The sequence below is a fragment of the Chiroxiphia lanceolata genome, chromosome 9 (genome assembly GCF_009829145.1).
Source record: "Chiroxiphia lanceolata isolate bChiLan1 chromosome 9, bChiLan1.pri, whole genome shotgun sequence".
NCBI lineage: Eukaryota > Metazoa > Chordata > Aves > Passeriformes > Pipridae > Chiroxiphia > Chiroxiphia lanceolata.
In genome coordinates, this window is record NC_045645.1 from 17,317,689 (window position 1) to 17,339,231 (window position 21,543).

Here is a 21,543-nt window from a genome sequence, read left to right on the forward strand (position 1 = left end):
GCAAGTTTGAGCATGCTGGACATGGCGTGTTTAAGTATATGCAGTGCAGACTGATGTTATTTGTACTGTAAACTAGAGTAAAAGACCCAGTGATTTTATCCCCCAGCAGCTTCTGCTCCACACACACGCTCCTACTACATTCCTAAGGGCATTCCACCCTTCCATCTACAGCTGCACAGCACCATGGACATGACTCATTAAAACACCAGTGGAAACAAGTGCAAACTGCTATGACTAACTGTGTAATGACCTGCAGTTCACACAAGAACAGTAGGGACTCTTCAGTAATTAAACCTCAAGAAAAGATACAACGTATTTTTCCTTGAATTAAATGAAATCTCAATTTACTCCTATCTGTTTAGAATGCCCCAGTCATTTACTCTAACCACTTCAGTCTGCATCCCTCCAACCTGCTCCATTTTACCTAATGAAGCTGAAAAATGTACACCATTTTACCTTCTTCTGAAAGAATTTCTGTTTCTGTGCCACATACAATACTGGTCTCTACAATTTGTTCAAAAGCTCAGACTAGACACCTGCATTCTTTTTTCTCCGTTTTCCTTAACATTTAGGATTACTCTGTCCTTCAAAGCCCTTCTTAAATCTTCTATCCCAAGACCCATGCTGTGAAAGTCGTGGGTGGGCAGCAAGACTATTGCTTATCCAAAACAGTCACTGTTTCTACAAACTTGTTTATATTTGTGCTGTTGCCTGTTGACCTATACCTTCAGCTGGCAACTCTTTATACTCAGCGCTTTACTTGCTGTGCAGTTATTCAAAATCCAGCTCCACAAAATTTTAAGTGTTCAAAATCAATGTAACCTTGTGAAATGAACACACTGACAAACGTTCTGTAGAATCACAGTCTCCATCAATTCATCTGAAATTCATCTAAGTGTAGGTACAGTTTATTCACAAAGTATGGGTTTTTTCACCTGGCTGACATGTCTTTCAGGAATGTGTATTTGGACTGAAGCACAGGAACGTAGGAATGTCAATCCTTTGCTTTAGTACTGAAGAAGACGATGGAGGGAGGAAGAATTGCCCTCACTGTCTATTCCCTTACCTCAGTTTAAAAAGCTTGTTCCATCAGATGTCTCCCTGCATTAGATATTGCAAGTAAGCATTAGGAATATATTCCCCTATGTAACATTTAACTACTATTTAAAGGATAAAAGGAGCAAAAAGGAAAATAAATGGTCACAAGTGGAAAAGAGGTAAGCTGAGGAAGCAATACAGCACCTGGTACAAGTAAATAGGGTGCTCCATAATCTTTACAAAAGAGACCAGGAAACAGCAGAGCTAGGAAAGGAACTCTGGGTATGATGGAAGTAGTAACTCAAGAAAATTTCCACTACATAGAGTGTCCTCTGCTCAAAGAGGAAATAGCCTGAAAAGACAGAAGTTTTTAGGAAGTTTTTGAAAAATAACATCAACTAGTTTTGACAGGAGCTTTTGAGGAATTTGGACTCAAGTTTCCCTGGTAAGTCATTCATTAACAAAAAGGTCCTGATCCCACAATTAATTTCACACAATGATACAACTGTGCCCATCCCATACAGTGCTTCAGTTCCTCTGCTGAGAAGCTGAAGGACTGTGGTTTAATTCATCTCCAAAACTGGAGATATGGTCTCTCTTTTTGAGACATTTTGTCCTGTTTCTCTCATTTCCCTCTCCCAAAATCCCACATGGGCAGGTTTCCAATAATTGTCACCTGTAGTCAGTTTTCAAAAATCCCCATAAAAATCAAGAAGTGCAGCTTCTGTTCTGCAGGTCTATGTCCACTAAGCAAAGACAGAGGATGTCAGCATCAAATGAGAACAAAAGGGTGAAGTAGAACTTCACAACAGAAGAATCTGAACCCAACGATGGACGGAAGGGCTAAAAAGAAAAGGCAGACAAGCCAAAAGAGAAATAAACCCCAGAGTTAAAGGATAAGAGAATCTGGTACTGAATGTAAGCAGATAACATCAGCTATTCTCTACTTATACAACACAGTATCCCTTCTACCCCAAACATCTACAGCTTCAGTAGATGTCCTCTGTTCCACCTCTAGGACAGCAGAGGTCAGATCTGCAGGTGCATCTGTGATGAAAGGCATGAAGTACTGGCAACATCTAAGGAACTCTTCCTTTTAAAAATCCACTTAGCTGTGCATGGAAGAAGTCAACAAGATATTCAGTAGCCCCAAATTCAACACACTTGTCTTACTCCTGTTAAAGAAACACAACCACAAACTCACAGTTTGGTTCAGGATTTTCTGAAATCAACACACGCTAAGAGGTAGATTCAGGCATTACAACAAAACCATAACTACTTTTACTTAAAAATTCTGTGGTTTTATAAAAATTTCCTCCCCACCTGACCCTGAAATTTAGAGGGAACCAAAGGTATTCATCTTCTTCCTGTTAATCTTGCAAATATTTTCATACCTGAAAGACTACCTTGCATTCTATAAATCAAACAGTATCGTTTACTTTTCTCCACACAGGAAACATATAAAATACTTATTTTACTTGATATATTAAAATCTTGATAAAAAATTATTTTTAATTTGATTTTCAAAGTGCACCTAACCATTTGCTGTAAGCGTACACAAAGAATTAATATAAAAAAGTAACACATTCAAATTAAAATTATCCAACAAATAACATCTTCAAAATCACTAGTTAGAACAAAATAAAAGCTGCCTAAATACCTGATCCACCCCATTCTCAAAACCCAAAGAAAAACAGAATTTGCAGCATCTGGAGATAAAATAGGCTGCAAATTCTGACAAGGAAAAAGCAAATCCCTGAACAGTGTGCTCCTCACCAAGTACTGCCTTGCCAACTCCTCTCCCTTACAAATCAACTCTCAATTCAAGGACTTCAGCAGGTCTCATCTACTGTGGTAATATCACTAAGAGAAAAGGAAAAGTTTCAAGAACCCAGAATTCAGTCCTTAATAGCTTTATACTTCAATAATAGATTCCAAATTTATTCCAAACCTTGCTAAATTCCAAATGTACTGCCCTCCAAGGACAAGGTCCTGCAGAGGACAGTGAGCCTGCTTAGCTTTATGCTGATGAAGTTACCCTATTAATGTCAGTGCTACCAGTCAAGGTTAAAATTGAACGTATTTGTATTTTTTCCTTGACAGTTATATGAGACAAGTACACAAGTATCACCCAGTCAAACGTAGAGCCTTGAAGATTAGAAATTTTGAAGAGTACAGAACATCCTAAATGACTAAATAAACTAATCTACTCTACATACAGAATAACTCTCTGCTACAGCAATACAAAGTCCAATGCCAGATGATAGCACTTTATCTGAAAGAACGGAGAAAAAAACTGACATAGGAAAACAAGAGGAAAAAGTCTGTTGACCAGTACTCAAAGTAAGAGTCTGAAGTCTAGTTAAATATGCAGTTGGACATTCTTTCAGAACAACAGACAGAATTTGTGTTCTTTGCATCTATATGTAGATACTTAGGGTCAGACTATAAAATACACTTCAGTTTACAGGTGATATGTAATCACATTTGATATGATCACAGGTGATATGATCACATTTTGATCTTTTGCAACAGGGTTCAACAAGCATTTGAAGATGTCACCAGATTGATTTTTCCTTTTTTAACATGCTTGAACCATGTCAAAAAAAAGCTGAATATGAACAGTTCATGCTTGAGACCTTGGTAGAGTAAAAAAAAAAGCTGTTATGCCTCATTTACCTACAAAACCGAGTAGTTTGTGGTCACATCAATATAAAAAGAAGTAGTGTTGTAACTACAATCACAATCAGGACTTACAGCATAGCCAGGAATTTGCTGGGCTTGAAAAGAGAAAATCAAGACAGAAGAAAAGATTAAAATTATAGCTTTGTAGTTAGAACTCCACACTTCAAATTCATACACAGTTAAAAGTAAAGCTCTAAAAACAGGGGGAAAAAAATCTAATTCTGACCAGCTGCTAGGTCAGAACCTCTCATAAACAGTGATAAAACAAAGCACTCGGGGCATTATACATTATTTAAAGAAATGCACAAAGTTTGATTCCAAGCCAGTTTGAACAATACAACCCTACTGCTTATCAGTGACTCCATTTTTCAAATGTCTGTACAGACAAAGAATGGAATTTGAATAAAAAAACTGTCTTTGCAAGTACAAGCAGATGAAATGGCTACGGGAAAGACAGTAAACAGGAATTAAATGAGGAATATTCACAAACCTCCTCTATAACATGAAACAGCCAGTGTAAATTAATGTCAACTTCGTTTCAAGGCTTTAACTAGCATGAAAACTTGAAGTGATCATTTCTGGTAGATGGTGTGCTTCAACACTTCTTAGGGGAAGGCTCAGCAGAGGGAAGATAGTGATTTAATGCAAATGTGTAACCACATAGTTTCTCCCAAAATATCCAAAGCTCCATTCTACAGGGCAAGGACCAAACTGACTAATCTTTTTTTCCTTCAAATGCTGAATTTCTCATAAACACACTTTTAGCAGTCAAGCATCCCTGAAAGTGTTCAAAAAACCTTTGAATATGGCACCTGAGGACATGGTTTAATGCTGAACATGGTGGTGGTGCTGAGTTGACAGTTGGACTTGATGATCTTAAAGGTCTTTTCCAACCTTAACGATTCTATGACTCTATAGTGGATAGTATATGTGCAGCCCTATTGAATTCAAACAAAACATAAGCCTTGCGTGTCTTTTGGAACCAGACTTAGTTTTTATGAAATTGTTCTTTAGATTGTTTTATTAGAAAGTTTAGGAACAGAGAATACCATAGCTGTCAGATCATCCAAGAAGCATTTACTTGTTCTGCTAGTTCTTGCAATCACACTGCCTCATGAAACAGAGAGCACAGGATCAATACTAGAATCTAGTTTGCTCTGGGATATTTGCAAAAGTCTTTGCTCTATTCCATTTTCTTAACAACCCCTCAGAAATTCCTCGCATCTCTACAATGAGGTAACATTTAAGTATGCTCATATCAGAGTCAGTACCAGACCAAGAGAGATAACTTCTATGTTAACCCAAGGCTACAGGGATACTGTTGACATCCAACTGAAACGGTTCAGAATGTCAAACTGGCCTTTGACAGCTGCCTTCATCAGTACACTCAAACTTTCTGTGATAGTGATAGTTCTGCATTGCTTTTACGTCTTATTTATTTGAGGGATATTTGGCCGCACTAATGAAAAAGCATGAAAATGCCACAAGTCAGTTAAACTGCAATGTCAGTCAAGAAGAACTATAGTAATCCAAGTGCAGTGGAAATTCTGGGTTTCCTAATGGCAGTCATAAGATACAGGGAAAAAAAAAACCCCTACAGGTTCTAGTGATAGATGTAAATTTGAACAATTTTCTTTTAAATAAAGGTACCACAATATAAGGCAAAGCTAAATAAATAAAGATAACCCATGGACCACATGTCCATGTAATTTTCCAAAGGGAAATTACAATTATGCTTTATTTGGATTTAATTATCAATATCAGATAATAAAGAACATTACACTGAAGTAGCTTTAGTTTTACAAGCTAAAATGAGAATTCTCTTCTGTAAGTGAAGAACTTCTTGAAAGTTTTTATTTTAATTCTTATTTTAGTTCATAAAACTAACTCAAGAGCTCAGTTGCTTCTGATTTTGGCCATTCAATTATTTCTAAGAGACTCTAAAACTCAGAGTTCAGTCAGTCTTTCTTTCTCAAGAAAGAAAACTTTCTTCCCCTTGAACTAACTAACTAGCAGAGGTGTACATTCCCAAACCAAGAAGAGAACACAACCTTATTGCATTGAAAATTGGCAATAGAGTTTCTCCAAGTTTTCGGAAGAATTTCAAAATCAGAAGAATTCCATTAGGGAATGGCACAGTTCATTATTGTTTTCCTATTCTTCTTACTTAGGTTTATTATTTGCTTCACAAAATTATGTTTAGTATATTTATATATTAAAGAGAGTATTACTCATTTTGAATTATTGAAAATGTTATCACAGTTATGTTTTTTAAAACAAATATAATCAACCAATGGCATGCCTGAGCCACAGTCCAAAATAATCAGATCCATGTGTACATGAACACTGCAATTCTAATGACTATTAGTTCTGGCCCACTGGCATCAAACACAGCACTTGGGTTGAACAATGCACCATGAAAAGGTTTCATGAAAATGTGCATTCACAGTTTTAGTTTTTGTAAACAGCATTATAGCAATGAAAGACTGATACAATCCTGAATGAGAATATCCATGTAATATTACACTATTTCACGAGTTCCTACACTGAAATAAAAATATTATAGGGCTTTTTTTAAAAAACTCTGATAAGGTAACATAGACTCCCCCATACTACGAGGCCCAGATAATGTCAATGTGAGTGTAAGCATTAGAATATATACCTTAGCACATACAACCAAACGTGTACCACAGGAAAATAGAGTTTCTCTCTCAGTTTTCTTTTAAAGTACACTAACGAAAAGTTCAGTTTCATTGCAAGAAGACTCAAGAAGTGATATATTTGCTGATGGTCAAGCTGGAAGTGTCTTCTGCTCTAGTACAACTAGGCAGTCAGGTCATGGAGCAGAACGTATAAAGATCCATTGTAAAAATTAAAGCAAGCAATTGTTAAAAGTTTTTACCATAGCATTCGATGTGTGCTTTAGCAAAGTAACTGAAAGACCAAACATGAACAGCACTTGCTGCTATGACTCAATACATACAAATTCTATTCCCAGGCTGTACTAACAACATCCTTTGAATCTCTTATTACTTCAAAAGCATTATGTTTTATTTCTGATCAGGCAGACCTTCCCAACATTTTCCTCTCAAGCATTCTGTTCTTACTCTTACTGGTTGTGCCGAAGTGTTCTTCATAAGACAAGGTCATCATATTCATAAGACAAGTTACCAGTTGGCTTTGGTCTCTCAATAAAAGAAAACCTCTTGCAAATCATCTTTAGTGATCGCTCTTGAGAAAGAAGACATAAGATAAAACTTCATTGTATTTCACCACATTCTTTTCATGGCAGCACCCCAGGTTGCTTGCATACTCTAAAAGTATGTAAATCAAAGAAGCAAATGATGTTAAAAAGCCAGTTCATGTACGCAGGTACATCTCAGAGATCAGTGACAGAGGAATACTAAACATACTTGGGTCCTTTCTTCTCTTAAAATGAATGGGGTATAGAGAACAGACTTATCTTCAAGTGAGAAGAAAGCTCGATCCCATATACCACAAGCAAAAAATTAAAAGAAAACCAATCTACACACACAACTTTATCTAATTAGAACTGTCCTTTCCTTAGAAGACTTGAAAACAAAAAAAATTGTACAGTGATGGACACAGCGAGACTATAAATCCTAATTTAGAACTTGTAATTTGGATACCTTTTCTCAAGCTTTAACACCATCAGCCAAACAACCAAACATTCTCTCATCTTTGTGCCTTTAACTGATTCACTGCATTACACTGAATTTTTCTTGTGTTAGCTGGAAATTTTTTCCCGTTTTATAGACCTCAATATCAAACCAAAAAAATGACATTTACAAAATTAATTACTTTTTGTAAACAATGACATATCAGTGATAATGACAGATTCCCAAAAGAAACGGTAGCTATAAGATTATAGGTCTTTCTTGAGAATCATGGATATGATAACCATAAAGTCAGGCAGGAATAATAAGCAGGGATAATTTGCCATTAGCTCAGTGTACACTGCGTTCCACTAAGTCTTCATGCAAAACAGCTCACATGCAGCTCTAGGACAGAGGCAGCTGGAACACTGCTCTCTCTTTCCTCTGCCCTCCAGCCACATAAGCATTGAATACAAACCAAACCCAAGTTTGAACAGTTATGACTTCTTGCTTAAAACTGCTCAGTTAGAACAATGCGAAGTGTCATATCAAAGCAATTCAGTGACTTCTAGATTGTAAAAATTTCTTGTATGGGAATAGCACACACAATATTATACCTTTTAAACATTCAGAGGCAAGACCCAGTCCTTAAAAATTATTTAGGTCTTCCATCAAGACCTACATTGAGTACTAGCTCAACTTAGAACACAAGAATAAACAGCTGTACCTGTAACTGGACATTCAGAGGTGTAGAAGAATACATAAGAATTCCTATGCAACTAACATATGTAAATTAAGGTTTTACAACATACCTGCCATTGAGTTTGCTGCTCTTCTCATTTTCTGGAGGGTACTCTTCTATAACATCCTGTACAAAAGGTGGCAGCTGCCGGTGTGTTCTAGTGTAAGGCAATGTTCCCATGTGGCTAAACATATCACAAGACCTAGGGGGAATTGTCCCCTTCTTCTTCCTGGGGAGAGTGCCATGGATAGAGATGCCTTGAAAGGAGTTTGAGCGATGCTCAGTTGGTGAAGGTTTAGTGGTCAGAAGGTCCATGGAAGAAGCTAATGAGAACTGGCGGTTCACTGGGCCATTTCTGGGAAGACTTGAAAATTTTCCTGCAGCTATCATTTTTGGTTCTGGAAAAACAAAACCAAGATTTCTTATAATGTATCAATCATCAAAACCCTCCCTTTAACAAAGTTAAATAGCACGACTAGCAAAGGTATCTGAAACTGAACTTCTGCTTTGCCTTGAGGCAGTCAGATACCTCAAGATGTAGCCTGTATTCAGTCACATCGCTCCCAACCGCACACCAAGCACACCCATATATAACTTTCACACACGTGAAAAGTCACAACAAAACCCCACCAGTGTGGACACCCATACAAGAGCAGGCCACGAACAATTCTCCATTTTTATCCACAGAGTTCCTCTTTTTTGCTCCTTCACATCCTCTGAAGATGCAGACATCAACTTTGAATCACTGACAAAAATCAAAGTTTTAAGAAGGTTTTGTTAAAAATAAAGGACACTACAGCTTGGTTTGGAAGAATATGTTTCTAAACTCAGTAGCTGGCACACTGTGAGGAAAAACTGTTGCTGAGGAGTCTTGCTCGAGTAATAAATCTAGCAGATAACTGGTCACACATTTCTAACAGGCTGTAAACTAAACGGCTCTGCTCAAGAGATAAGGGCAGGAGCAGATTACTGGAATTCTCTTCTTCAGCATGCCCAGCCTGCTGGCTCAAATCGTTGTTGACATTACAGATTCACAGAGCTGTCAGTCTTTTGCACAATCAATTACAGTCTGTCCTACAGTACACGTTTTTCTGTTATCGTGAGCAAAAAGCTTTGTGAAACAAACACTTCAGGCACATTAACAGATTGCTGTTCTGTTCCTCAAAAAATGCTGCCTTGTGCTCAGTTTATAGTGTTGTATTACAGAAGACGGGCTGCCTGCACAAGCCACTCTATTGAACATGCCACCAGATCCAAAGGGCAACCAGTCCTACATTATTTAATCTAGGTGTTAGTCAACCAGGTGCTTCCCACAAAAACTGGAAATGCCACAGGAGCAGCAGAGATTGATATGAAATCAGAAACCTGAAGTACTTTTGGAAATAACAGTTATGGACAGGGGGAATCTGTTCTTGCCTTGGTCAAGTTTCATGATAAAAAATAAGACTAGCACCCTGAAGGCCCAGCAGCCTGGAAGTCAGCTGCTTACAGCTGCACTAGAATTCCTCCTGTTTTGGGGAAAGCACAGGGGTTGCAAGGAAAACAGAGGTGCCTCTATAGTCCGGCTCCCTTCTCCAGCCTCAATATCACAGCTACTATCAAAGTGTTTCTGCTCTGAAGCTACTGTTACTTCTACTCAGAGGTTATCATAACTGGCTTAGTTTTACAGTAACACTAAAGCTGATCTCAAATTATGAAAAAATTCTGCTTTTTCCTGTCAGCTGCACTGCAAAGATTCACAGGCTGGATAAGGTTTTCAGACTTCAACCACAAATCCCTTCCTACTTCTCCCTTATTGAAAATCCTACAATAAATACTCAGTAATTATAGATGAGAAATAACATCTTGATTTCTTTTTTTTTTTTTTTTTTACTCTTCAATTTGCCAAGCCTCTGTCAGAGCACAGGTACTATGTACTATAGTAGAAAAGTCTCTGGAAATAGCACTTCTGCCCAGGGAGAATCTCTTTGACTTGGGTCAGGTTTCTTGTTGAAAAGAATAGAAAAGAGTTGAGGCATTAATAAGAACTGACATTTTTAGTTATGTGGATCCAAATAGAATTCAAAATCCTAGGGAAAACAAAACACACTCTGACAAGAATTCTGCCATAAGTTAGCACACTGCCCTTAATATAAAATGTTAATCATCTCTCCATTTATTATGTGGTTGAAAGACACAGTTTCTGCTGGCTAGTATTAAAAATATCACAGTTATTGTCACAATACTTTCTATGAAGTCAGTTTTGCATTACAATTGTTATAAACAAAACAACTGGTCCACAGATAGGAAGATCTAAAATGCAAATGCTTACCACAAAGCTACAACCTCCTATAGCTAAAGCAAACTGACAGAGCTTGTTTCTTGTAAATTCAGCTTTGTTATTAGAACAGAATGATAAAAATTACCTCCAACGGGGAGGAAGAAAGGCTTCTTAGAATTCACATGATCGTTTGAAAACTCAGTTTTTTGTCAAACACCGTTTATGGAGTCTGCTTGCCTATCTGCTGCTGCACTATATATTCTTCATAAACGTAAACAAAGAACTACAACAATCAGGTCAGTAACAAAAGTCCTGCCAAATGATCCATATGTTTTTCTTGTATTGAACATAAACACTGCAAAGAAGGAGCCTCTTCAGCTGAAGACTCTGGAATGTCTCAAATACTTCAGTATATGATTCAAAGAATGTTTGACTTTTCTAGATATAGAAACCCTGAAAATGTTACTCCCTTAGAAACAGCGCGCTTTGAACATCAACAATGGAAATGGTAGAAATTGTAACAGAATGATAGGTCAAAAGGAACTGAAATTTAATTGTACACATTCCTATTTGTCAAAACAGCACCTAACAAAACAGGGCACTTTGTAAAACATACAAATAGGTGCAAACAAGATGGACTCATGCCAATATAATGTTAAAAACGTGAAGTGAATTTGTATTTATATACTGTGAGGTATTTTTCTTTCTTCAGTCTGTAACTTGGAAAAAATATATGGGAACAGAATTGTCAGGAATCCGATTGTGAATTTAGAGAAGTGGAGGGTATGAAAGGTTTCCAGGTAACTTCTGACATGTTCTAATTTTTTGCTACGAATGAGAGTGAGCAAATACAAACAAAGAGGTCTCTAAAATCAACATGGCATTTAGAACAACAGTAGGAGACTGGACATAGAATAATATATGTATCTGGTGGGCAAGACCAAACGTGCATGAAGTTCTAATCTGATGGGTTGTACATCTCTTCACATCACTGCTTAAAACAAAAACGAGCCATATGAACAATGAAACAAATAACTTTCACCTCCCTAAAACAACACTGGCTTTGGGACGCAAATCCAAACTTTCTGGCTCAGCTCATCGTCGTGAAAACTTTCTGATGTTCACACAGTCTTAAGAAGTGTTCTGATGGTTCATTCAAACAGACACAGGTACAGGAGTAAGTGCCCCTTCCATATCACAATGTAACGCAACTAGTGGCAATGGCTTCTACTTTATTGTTTCAATATTTTGGAAGAAGGGAAGTGAGGGAAAGGGAAATCTCCAGTTTGGCCTCAGAGATGCATGAATGGCATAACAAACAGCCCAAAGCTGCATATGCTCATGCTGATGGACACCTGATCAAAGGAAAGAGAAAAGCAATTTCAGAGTTCCAAATCAGACTCTTAACACTCTGAGTCATATCTAAACCAGTTTTGGACATGAAAGGATCCACGTTTCTCTCAGTCTTATTGATCTGCAATCTGGGTGACTCTCCCTGTTAGATCAAATGCCCTGCAGTCTATACCTGGTGTTATGGTAGCACTTCCCTCAAAGTATTACCATGCCTTTACCATGATGTATGCCATGAAACTAAGAGGGCTCAAACATGGTTTAATACATTTGGTTGAAGAACAACCGCTTTATGTTCTCACATCTTTAAAAGTCAACTTTTGTGAAAACTGTACTTACTTTCACCATATCAAATCTCCTCACAAATTCCTCCCACCCACCCTTTCTCAAAATCAGCAACAATAAATTATAATGAGTGGGAGATACATTACTCCCTTTTCCCTTCTAAGTTACTTGGCACATTTGCATGCACTTTGCAGATGCACACAGAAAATAATTAAAGAGATTGACCTGAATGGTGAAGAAAGTCCAGTTCAGGACAAAAAGACAGATCGATTTCTCAGATTTATCTTTTTTTTGGTGTGTGTGTGTAGTAAGAGAATAAGTCAGAGAAACAGAAAAAGCATGTCTGAAAAGCACTAAAGTTAACATATCATAGGAAGAAATACAGTTAGAACTGCAGCCATTATAAATTCAAGGTGGATTTCATGTTTACTATATCCCTAGAAGCAATGTAGTCTTCTTCATTAAGGTAACCAGAAAGAGAGGATTCTTGCTCCCCAAAATGGCTTAGAAGCAGCCTTCTACCACCTCTGTTTTCTACTTTTGTTTTTAAAAAAATAAGTTGATGCAGTAGCTGCTATAGCAAACATGTCACAGGACTTTGAGAAGAATAGTAAGGTTCAAGAACCTACAGCTTGTTATGATACAGCGACACAGACTGAGAAAGCATATGCAGTAGTTCAAAGGCTTTAAGCTACTATCAGAAAAAAACATGAGTCTGTCAAACATCAAAAACTCCCCACAAGATTAGTCAGGTCAGTGATTCCAAAGGGTCTTGAAGTGCTATCACAATGTTCATGCTTTCCTTCTCTCTCCTTATATATGTCATGCAGTTTCCACCCCCATCCCCAAATATCTTTGCACTGTAATCTGACAACCTATATGAAATGTTATTTTTAACTACTGTTCTCACACAATAGAAAACACACAGTTATCTTTGAAATGTCTTTTTTTTTTTTCCAAGATGAGAGAAGCAGATAAACCCCACACTTCTCTTTGTGAGTTTTCACATGTAGAATGCCTTGATACCTACAACAGATGCCATGAAAAAGTAATCATTGAAGAGGATTCAGTAATAAGTGGAGATCTTCTCATTTTGCCTAATTTCTGAAATTTAAGTGCCCAATCAGTTATTTCAGTAATCTGAACAGTATGAAGCCTTGACTTGAAATAAACATTCCCTCCCCGTTTTGCTGGCAGAAACAGAGAACTTTACCAAGGTTACAGTCAAATCTAAGCATTTTTTAGCTAATGCTTCAACATACAAGCTTTTGTTCCTTCTCTGGCATAGGAAGTCATTTACTATTTTGCCTGCTGCCCTGTTCCTACAATGTTACTGAAAAAAAACCAAAACCAACAACCCACTCTAACTGAAAAGGAAGCATTTAAAGACCTTTTCAGCATTATTTCGAACTAACAACCAACTTATGGAAATTACAAACTCAGAAAGAAGTGCTTTTATATATGCTCCTCTTTATCTAAAAAAAAAAAAAGTACACAGCGTTTCTTGTTTCTTTTATTTTCTTTCTACTCTGTGAGGTATCTCGAGTACACACCAGTGTTCTATACTTAAAAGAGTGTATAATAGATTTCTGTGGAATCCATTCCCACTGAACCTAAGCAGTGGATCAAACGTCTCAGTAGTCACTGTCCCAGCTCCGGCATTTCCAGAGCCCGCGGGCAGGGGCAGGGCTCGCCCTGCTGCCCGTCCCTGCCCCGACAGCGGTGTGGGAACAGAGGGACGCTCGCACACACTCACATACAACACCAACTCCTCATTCTCAGCCCGAGAGAACAACGCTGTCCCCCCGCAGTTACCGGGTCTGATCACTGCTGCTTCTTTCCAGGCTTTCTGTGGATCAGTTGGAGGTTTTGTCCCGGCGAAGCGATCTCCCGGGCAGCGAATCCCGCCCGGGTCCCTCGGGGGAGCGGCAGCCAGGCGGCAGGAATGGGTGGCCGGAGGCCGGACCCGGAACACCAGCGGTCCTGAGCGCTTCCAGTAGATGAACCGGGACGTCCTCGGGAGAGCCCAAGGTCTGGCCGTGCCGCGGCAGAGCCGGCACGTACACCAGCTCCAGCCTGCCCTAAAGAAGCGCAGTTCGCGATAACTTAAGTAAGGATGACTCAACCGGAGCCTTCTGAGAGTGCCTTATCGCTCGCTCGCCCGGGCCGGGTCAGTCCAGAGCTGGTTCGGCGCCTCTCCCGTGTGCAGCCTCCCGGGCGCCGCTCACCTGGAGCGGGGAGGCGGCGCCGGCGGCCGCGGGCGCTGCGCAGCCACCCGGGCCCGCAGTCACGGCTCCGGCCCCACCCTCCGCCAGCTCAGGCTGGGTCTCGCCGAGCCCCCGGCACACCAGCGGCTGGCGTGCCGTGACCTCTCGCTGCCCTTTTCCATGGATTTAAGAACTTGACTTCCACAATTTCGCCTCTCAAATTAGCGCTACAGCAAAATTTAACAGTTTTCTAAATCCGCCCTGTTCACGAACAGTTCGGAGACTGTTACTGTGTACTTTACACACACTATTTTCTTACATTAGCAGATTTCCCCCTCGTCCCACCAGGTCCCGTGGAGTTATCTGTGCAACAGGTTGGTGAGATAAAATGCATTTTCTGTACCAAAGGGTCAAACAGCTGTACAGGATCGAGAGCTACTGACAGAACAGATGGCCAGTTACGCTCCTTTGATAAAGCAGACCTTCAAAACAATGAGGTAGTTATAGATACAGCCTTCGTTTTCAACTAGTTACCTCACACACCTTCAGCTGTACCACTGACCCAGCCAAAGGGCTTTCGCTTAAATACAAATTAAGGCACACTCAGTTGACTTTTAAAGCAGTGTCTAGATCAGTTTTTTCTATAACACCATATTTGTCTCTTTCCCATTGGCTCAGTCTTTCAGGCTGCCTGGCCAACATTTCTCTGGTTTTGCCATAGTTATCGCAGTTGTTCAAACCAATTTCAATAACACTGTTCTTTCCATCTTATCAGAATTCATAAGCCAACACACTGCAAACCTTTTCATGTCTATCCTATTGGCATTAGCTTTCTAGAGGCAAATATTTCTCTCCCTAACCAAACATCTAATTGATTTTGACATTAAATATTTGATGCCTACTAGTTGTGTGGTGGTTCTGTTTTGGGAGATGCTCTTCATGCACTATTTTCATTTCACTCTAATGTCCAATCCCTTTGTTCTCTTTCTCCATTTTTATCAGGACTAGCTTTAATAAACTACTTCTGATGTATCTACTTCAGAGCCTGACTACAATGCTGTTGCTGAAATTGGGGTCCTAAGCTATCTAAATGAAAAATGCAATTAAGGATCCAATTATTTATCTTCCAGAACCTCTGTGTATTATCAAACCAATCATCAAAAATAAATGAAACTATGGTGTTGACACTCTAACCAAGTTAAACTACATCCAATAGTGACAGTGGCAGGATTAAAATTCCACACACTGACTCACCGCAGTGACATCTCTGGGTACTGGGTAGAATTAGGACATCTACCTCTTTATAGTTTGGGGGTTTATGCATTGTCCAGAACACTGAATTTTGCAATCTGAGCTATCTAAAATATCTCACAGCAATTATTATTATTTTTTTAATGAAGCAATTAAACCCAGAAAAAACACTGGACCTTCTTTTGAAGTGTAGCTAGAGCTTAAGAAACATTTAGCTCATCAAGATGAGATTCTTTAGCCACCATGGATGATGCAGAAGTAGGTAGGAAGGAAGATGAAAATTCTTGGGAAAGTCTCTGAATTTTTATAGATATGAGTAGAATCTTTGCATAAGAAAGATCAAGTAAGATGAAGTTTAATATAAAATAAGAGAGAAAAAAATAAAAGCAGAGAGTACTCAAAGATGTAGAAAAAGAAGAGACAAAAGATTAGAAAATTAAATTTATCTAATACACCACAGTAGAGGAAGCTCACAGTGGCATTTCTGACTGGTGCTCCCCTTCCCACAGAAACATCACTTTGGTTCCTGAGGGCACGCATGAGCAATAGGGAAGCATTATCAGTGTTGGTATTGCCACACACCTTTTACAACAACTTCCAAACCAGAAAAGTTGAGGTAATTGTGAAAGACAACAGTTTTCGAAAAGATCCATTCACTGGTGCCGGGACATAAGTCACCCCTTGTGACTGATAGACAGACTTCTATACTTACATATTTTTCTCCCCCAAAATTACAGAAAATTATAGCATCCTATTGACATTGAACAGAGCCTTGAAGTAAAGATCTAAATTCAAACTAATTTCACATAAAACAAGGCCTAAAAGCACAACAAAACCTCACTCAATTTTTTTGTCAATTGTATTTCCCCAAATGCATTGTTATTTGAGCTACTGATGAACCAGGAAAGCTACCAAATCTTGAATAGTTGATGGCACTGTGCTTTTGTCATTGCCACTTGTGAAAAAAACAGGTAAGTACTGAGAATGGAGAGGTACCAGAAAAGTTTCAGGCACAGTGACAGATTCCAGAACTTCACTGCCATATGTAATAATCTGTGGAGATTTCCCATAGGATATTTTACACAGAATCTTTCTTCAAAATATATGTGGGGAAAGCAGAAGAAGGGGGAGGGGAAAGGAACCAAAGAACAGACTGTGATCTCATTTAGGACACCAAAATGCCTCACTAATATGTCCAGTGCAAGAAAAATGGCATTAGGGTGAGCACAGAGAAAGAGGAGTTACCTGGATTCCACATTCAGGTCTAGTATTCTGACCCACTTACTTCCTGCATGACATATACTTACATTTTTGTAACATCTGTCAGAGTGGAAGATATTTTTCACAAAGAAGACTGTATAGTACTTTATCAGCTTATCAAGTGGAAGGTGCTACAGAAGTGCAAACTATTATTTTCTGAATTGCATACAGGAAAATGTCTTGCTTCTCTATCTAAACCACACATTCCACAGTTCAGGTAAAAGACATCTAAAACCATGCCCAAAACTCTGATCCCTTAGCACGTAAGATGATCTCTATTGGCTGATTCTAATAATTCAGGAAATTTTCAGGCACTGTAATTACATAGGAAGTAGTGTCATGCTTGTCATTTTTTATGAATAAGAATCAGAAAAGGAGCAGTGATTTCCTTAGTAACATGACCGTGTGCTAAGTAGTGGGACTGGTAGCTGGGCAGCCCTGCCTAAACTGTGATTAGTCTCGCATGAGTCATTACATTCTTTTCCTAAAGTTTTATTCTGTCTTCCGGTGAAATTGAAAACTGGGCTTTGTCTCCATAGATGACAATTTGCACAACCCATCCTTGCACATACTTAATGCAAAGCTGTTAAAGAGACTTTTCCTACAAGCTGCAAGAAGGAAGAATTCACAGGACTGCCTATAGTAGCTCCATTAGTTGTGAGTTACTTTGAATTAAGCTAGATTAGATTCCTCATTGCAAAACTTTTCTTGTTTTCATACTTTATATCCACTTTGCAAACCGGTTTACTGAGATGTGGGATGAAATCTGGAAGCACCTATGTCTTGAAAGAAGCACAGCGCCTCTGTCAAGCCCTCGCCATCAGCATTCCCTGTCCACCTGCCATCCCCCTTACCTGTCTATCTGCATGGCATCATGCTGTCTGTGTATCCCCTTGCCACCGACACAGTGACACTGGAGTGCTGGCCTTGGTGACATCAACCTGGAGGAGGCTGAGCAACCACTGGCCACACATCACACACTGCTGTGCCCTTCTGTAGTCACCCCTAACTTCTGCTTTCTGAAGAGAGGGACTGTGTACAGGTGCATCTTTCCACCTAGTACAAAGACACCTATACAAGCAGCTATCTGAACAGATAAATGAGGAGGAACACAACTGGGACTGATGCTGTAGCTTGCATGCCTTAATTATGCCAAGTTGTGTACTTGCCAGTTCTTGAGACCATTTTCAAATGTGTCTGACTTACAGAAACAAACAAACAAAATAGAACAAAACAAGAGGATTCATGGGAACTTATCAGTTTGACCTTAAGCATCAGAATTCCAGTCTTCCTAAAATAACCAGGAGAAAATACATTTACTCCAAAAGCACTATTCTGCAGCTGCAGTGATAAAATGCAGAAGTAACTACACACTATGAGGACACGGTATGCACAGATTGCTCACACAGCAGTTCTTCTTATTCCCTGATAAACAAAAGTCAAAGCAAGTTTCTACTGTAGACTTGTCTTGGAAGATAAAGGATGCAAACAAACAAAATGCTACACTCAAGCCTCAACTCCCACAGATGCCACATAGAAAAAGTAATGATCAGCATAATTATTGGCTAGGAAATCAAGTTTATTTACTGGTAATTTTCAAATTAATTGAAGACATTAGAGCAATAAGAACGACAATATGAAATGCCAAATGCTCCAGCACTTGAAATCTGACAATACTTACTTAGCAAACTATGAGCTACGGCAACTGTGCTTTCTAACGTCCTCCCTGGCTGCCAACTGAAACAGCCATGTTTAGTCAGCAGTTATGCAGATCTCCATAATAAAACTACCAACGTCAACTCCTGCTATTTGATCTGCCTTGGGTCTAGAGACACAAGGTCTTTCAGAAACTCCCAAAGCATTATCTGTTATGAGTCGGTGTTAAGAAACCTCATGATCAACAGCCTCAGAAAAGTTTGCAAGCAGAAATGTCCCATAGCTCATGATCCCGTAAACAATGCTGAAGTATGGCAAGAAAGTTTCAGGAGTTACATAAACCCTAGCTCATTCAGTGACAAACTAGAACATGAACATGTTCTGGCTTGCTAGAGTTTCTGGCTACAGCACATTTAATTTTTGCAGACCTAGATAAGTACAGACTGGGTATGTATGATACCAGAAGAATGATCTTTATTTACTACTGGCCAAAAAATTTAGTTCTCACAAATCAGTGTTTTCCAATAAGAATTACTTTACTGTTAAACTCCTCTAATCTGCAGCTCAAGATTGAAAGTCTTAAGTCAGAAATAAAATTAAACTTTTGGAAGAATTTGAAAAAAAATTTTCACTGTTAACAGCTATTAGAAGTGCACAAAGCTGCAGAATTCCATGCATTTTGAGTCATCCAGTATCAGCCAGTGCTGGAGCCAAAAACCGCAAGTACAGTCATTGTTAGATATAATACAAGAAAACAGAGAATCATCTTTAACAAAAACCAATTAGTAATTAAAAAAATTATTAAAAATAAATTATTGCATGTATTCCACGACAATAATATGTTGTGTTCCTCTCCTCCTCTTTCAATTTGGTATTGAAGCAACTTGTGCTGGCATTGATTAGACACACCTGTTTCAGGAGCTTGAAATACATGGGTAAAATGGCACTAAACCCAGTTTTCTTTCATTGACTAGTTTTGATAAATGATATCTTAAACTGGAAAGAAGCTGGACAAGGGTTTATGGGACCCTTTTTACCAGAGGTTCTGTTTTCCTCTCTTTGCTTTTAGCAGTGGAAGAACTGTTACTGTGGAGCCAAGACTCCCTTATAAGTTTCTGGTTTTCCATGTTTTTGTAAGAAGTCTCAAATACAGAAGAATTAACAGCCTCTCTTTGCCTGTGGCAGATGTTTTCCATTTAGAACATAACTGACATAGAAGCAAGGATAAACAGAAGACCAGGAAGCACCAATAGGCAAATTTGGAACTTTCAACAGCTGAAATGGTACTGTCAGAGGTGTATGTTAACAACTGTGTAACAACATTTACATTTATGACCTTCTCAAACAGAAATGGCAAAAAACTTCAAATCCTTGTGTCTCTCAGTGAGAGCAAAATAGACCACAGAGGTAGCAATGCCATCTCTAACTATTATGCAGATCAAAGTGTTCAAAGCAGCTTCCTCTCCATATATTGGCAAAGCTACCAGCATTCTTTAGCATGTGTCTGGAATCTGACAGGTTGACACTACATGCCATTGCTCCAAAGGACTCTGGTTGCATTTGTAATCTTTCAAAGAGAAGCAAAAGAACCAGAATGAGTAAAAGGACTTTACTTGAGCGTGACAAAGACAAGATATTTGGGGTTGACAAGGCAAAACTAGTCATGGATTTATGCTAATTATAATGGTCATCTAATAAAAACACATAAGAGTCCCTCAGTTATTTTACACCTTCTTTGAAGATGTACTTGTCTCTATTTATATTGTCCCAAGCACAAGCCAGGCTCTGTACTGCTTGCTTAGCTTCCTTTTTAATACAACACATCTTAGGTCTTCTATATAATGACAAGGAAAAGACCCACATGGCAAGAAGGCACTTCATATGTAACTTCACACTACTGCAGCACAGCAAAAAATACAACATAGGCAGAAACAGTTATCTAAGAATTGAAATGCAGTTCTATTTTCCCTATCAAAAGCAGGAAGCTATGGAACACTAATTGCATTTAATCTAATTCAGATCTTGTACATTATTTTCTATTTACCCACAACAAATTATGTCAATGCATATATTTTACTTAAATCCACTAAGGCAGGCCTTCTTCGTATGATAAATGAAATCATAATAGATCTAAATATATATCTTATTAAAACTCTGTATAAGCAAACCTGTACAAGACAAAAGGGAAATATTCTTTATACCTTTCTTCTCTCAAAGAAAAACACTCCAAGATGTTAATGAAATCATATTAAGCCATAAAATGCTATTATTCAAAATTCATCTCGCTAAAAGAAGCTACTGGAAAAACAAAGTTCCAGCTCTTAGAGTACCTCCTTAAAAAAAACTTCTTGTCACGTAGCTTTCTATATATATTTCCACTCAAAACTCAACCAGTGATGCAAAGGAAAGTACATCACAAATACATACAAATGCACACAAATATTTTAATAGTCAAATGATACAAAGCTTTCAAATATAATTCTATATTTAAATTCACGTTCATAAAGGAATCAAGAAATATCTTCCATGTCTGGAAATACCCAGGGTATTTTTTTTATTGCATCAAAATAGACATTTTCATTTATACATTTACATTACCCTCTCTATAGGTAACATTTCTACTGCACTGAAGCAGCCAGTCACCCCATGGTAGGATTCCTCAACACACCTGAAGCATGATTTATTCTTTTACTATAGGTCATAGGAAATCATAATAAAATTATACTCCTAAGGAGTGTAGCACATGGTAACATGATTAAATAATGGTCTGTTCCAATCCTACATAGCATCAAACCCTGCTTTAGTTGTATCAGAGGATACTGAGAAAACCACAGTTCCTTCCTGGAGCACTACTCTATTAGTAGTACTGGGCTACAGCTGTCAGGATGTTTGTCTTGAACAAACAATCTTTGCTGGTTGCCACAGGACAGAGTGCTATGCCTCTTGCTCAGGCAAGGAAGACCTTTTTGAGTAATACAGGAGTCAGATTACACCTAATTTGTCATCAGTTTCTCTCATACCAGAAGAAAGTACTTCTAGAAGAGGATATGCCATTTCCTGACTTTCATAAGATGACAAACAAATATTTCAAAAAGGTGCTAGACAGCCACTGAGAACATTCCTATAAGCATAGCCCATGTTTTGCTTTTCTTAGAAAAAAAAAATTTTGGATGCCTCTTGATCCCATACTGC

At 38.5% G+C, this 21,543-nt stretch overlaps 1 protein-coding gene across 6 annotated transcripts in view; it reads right to left on the bottom strand.

Annotated features, from left to right (window-relative positions):
* Positions 1-21,543, bottom strand: part of BCAR3 (BCAR3 adaptor protein, NSP family member) — a 91,952-nt gene that overhangs the window by 40,884 nt on the left and 29,525 nt on the right. For 5 of the 6 annotated variants that reach the window (XM_032696727.1, XM_032696728.1, XM_032696730.1 and 2 more), the window contains one exon: positions 8,153-8,480. In XM_032696727.1, the coding sequence (XP_032552618.1) occupies positions 8,153-8,480 (328 nt within the window). Of the gene's footprint in view, positions 1-8,152; positions 8,481-13,792; positions 14,196-21,543 lie in introns of those variants that run through there. The other variant, XM_032696731.1, reaches the window with a different exon arrangement.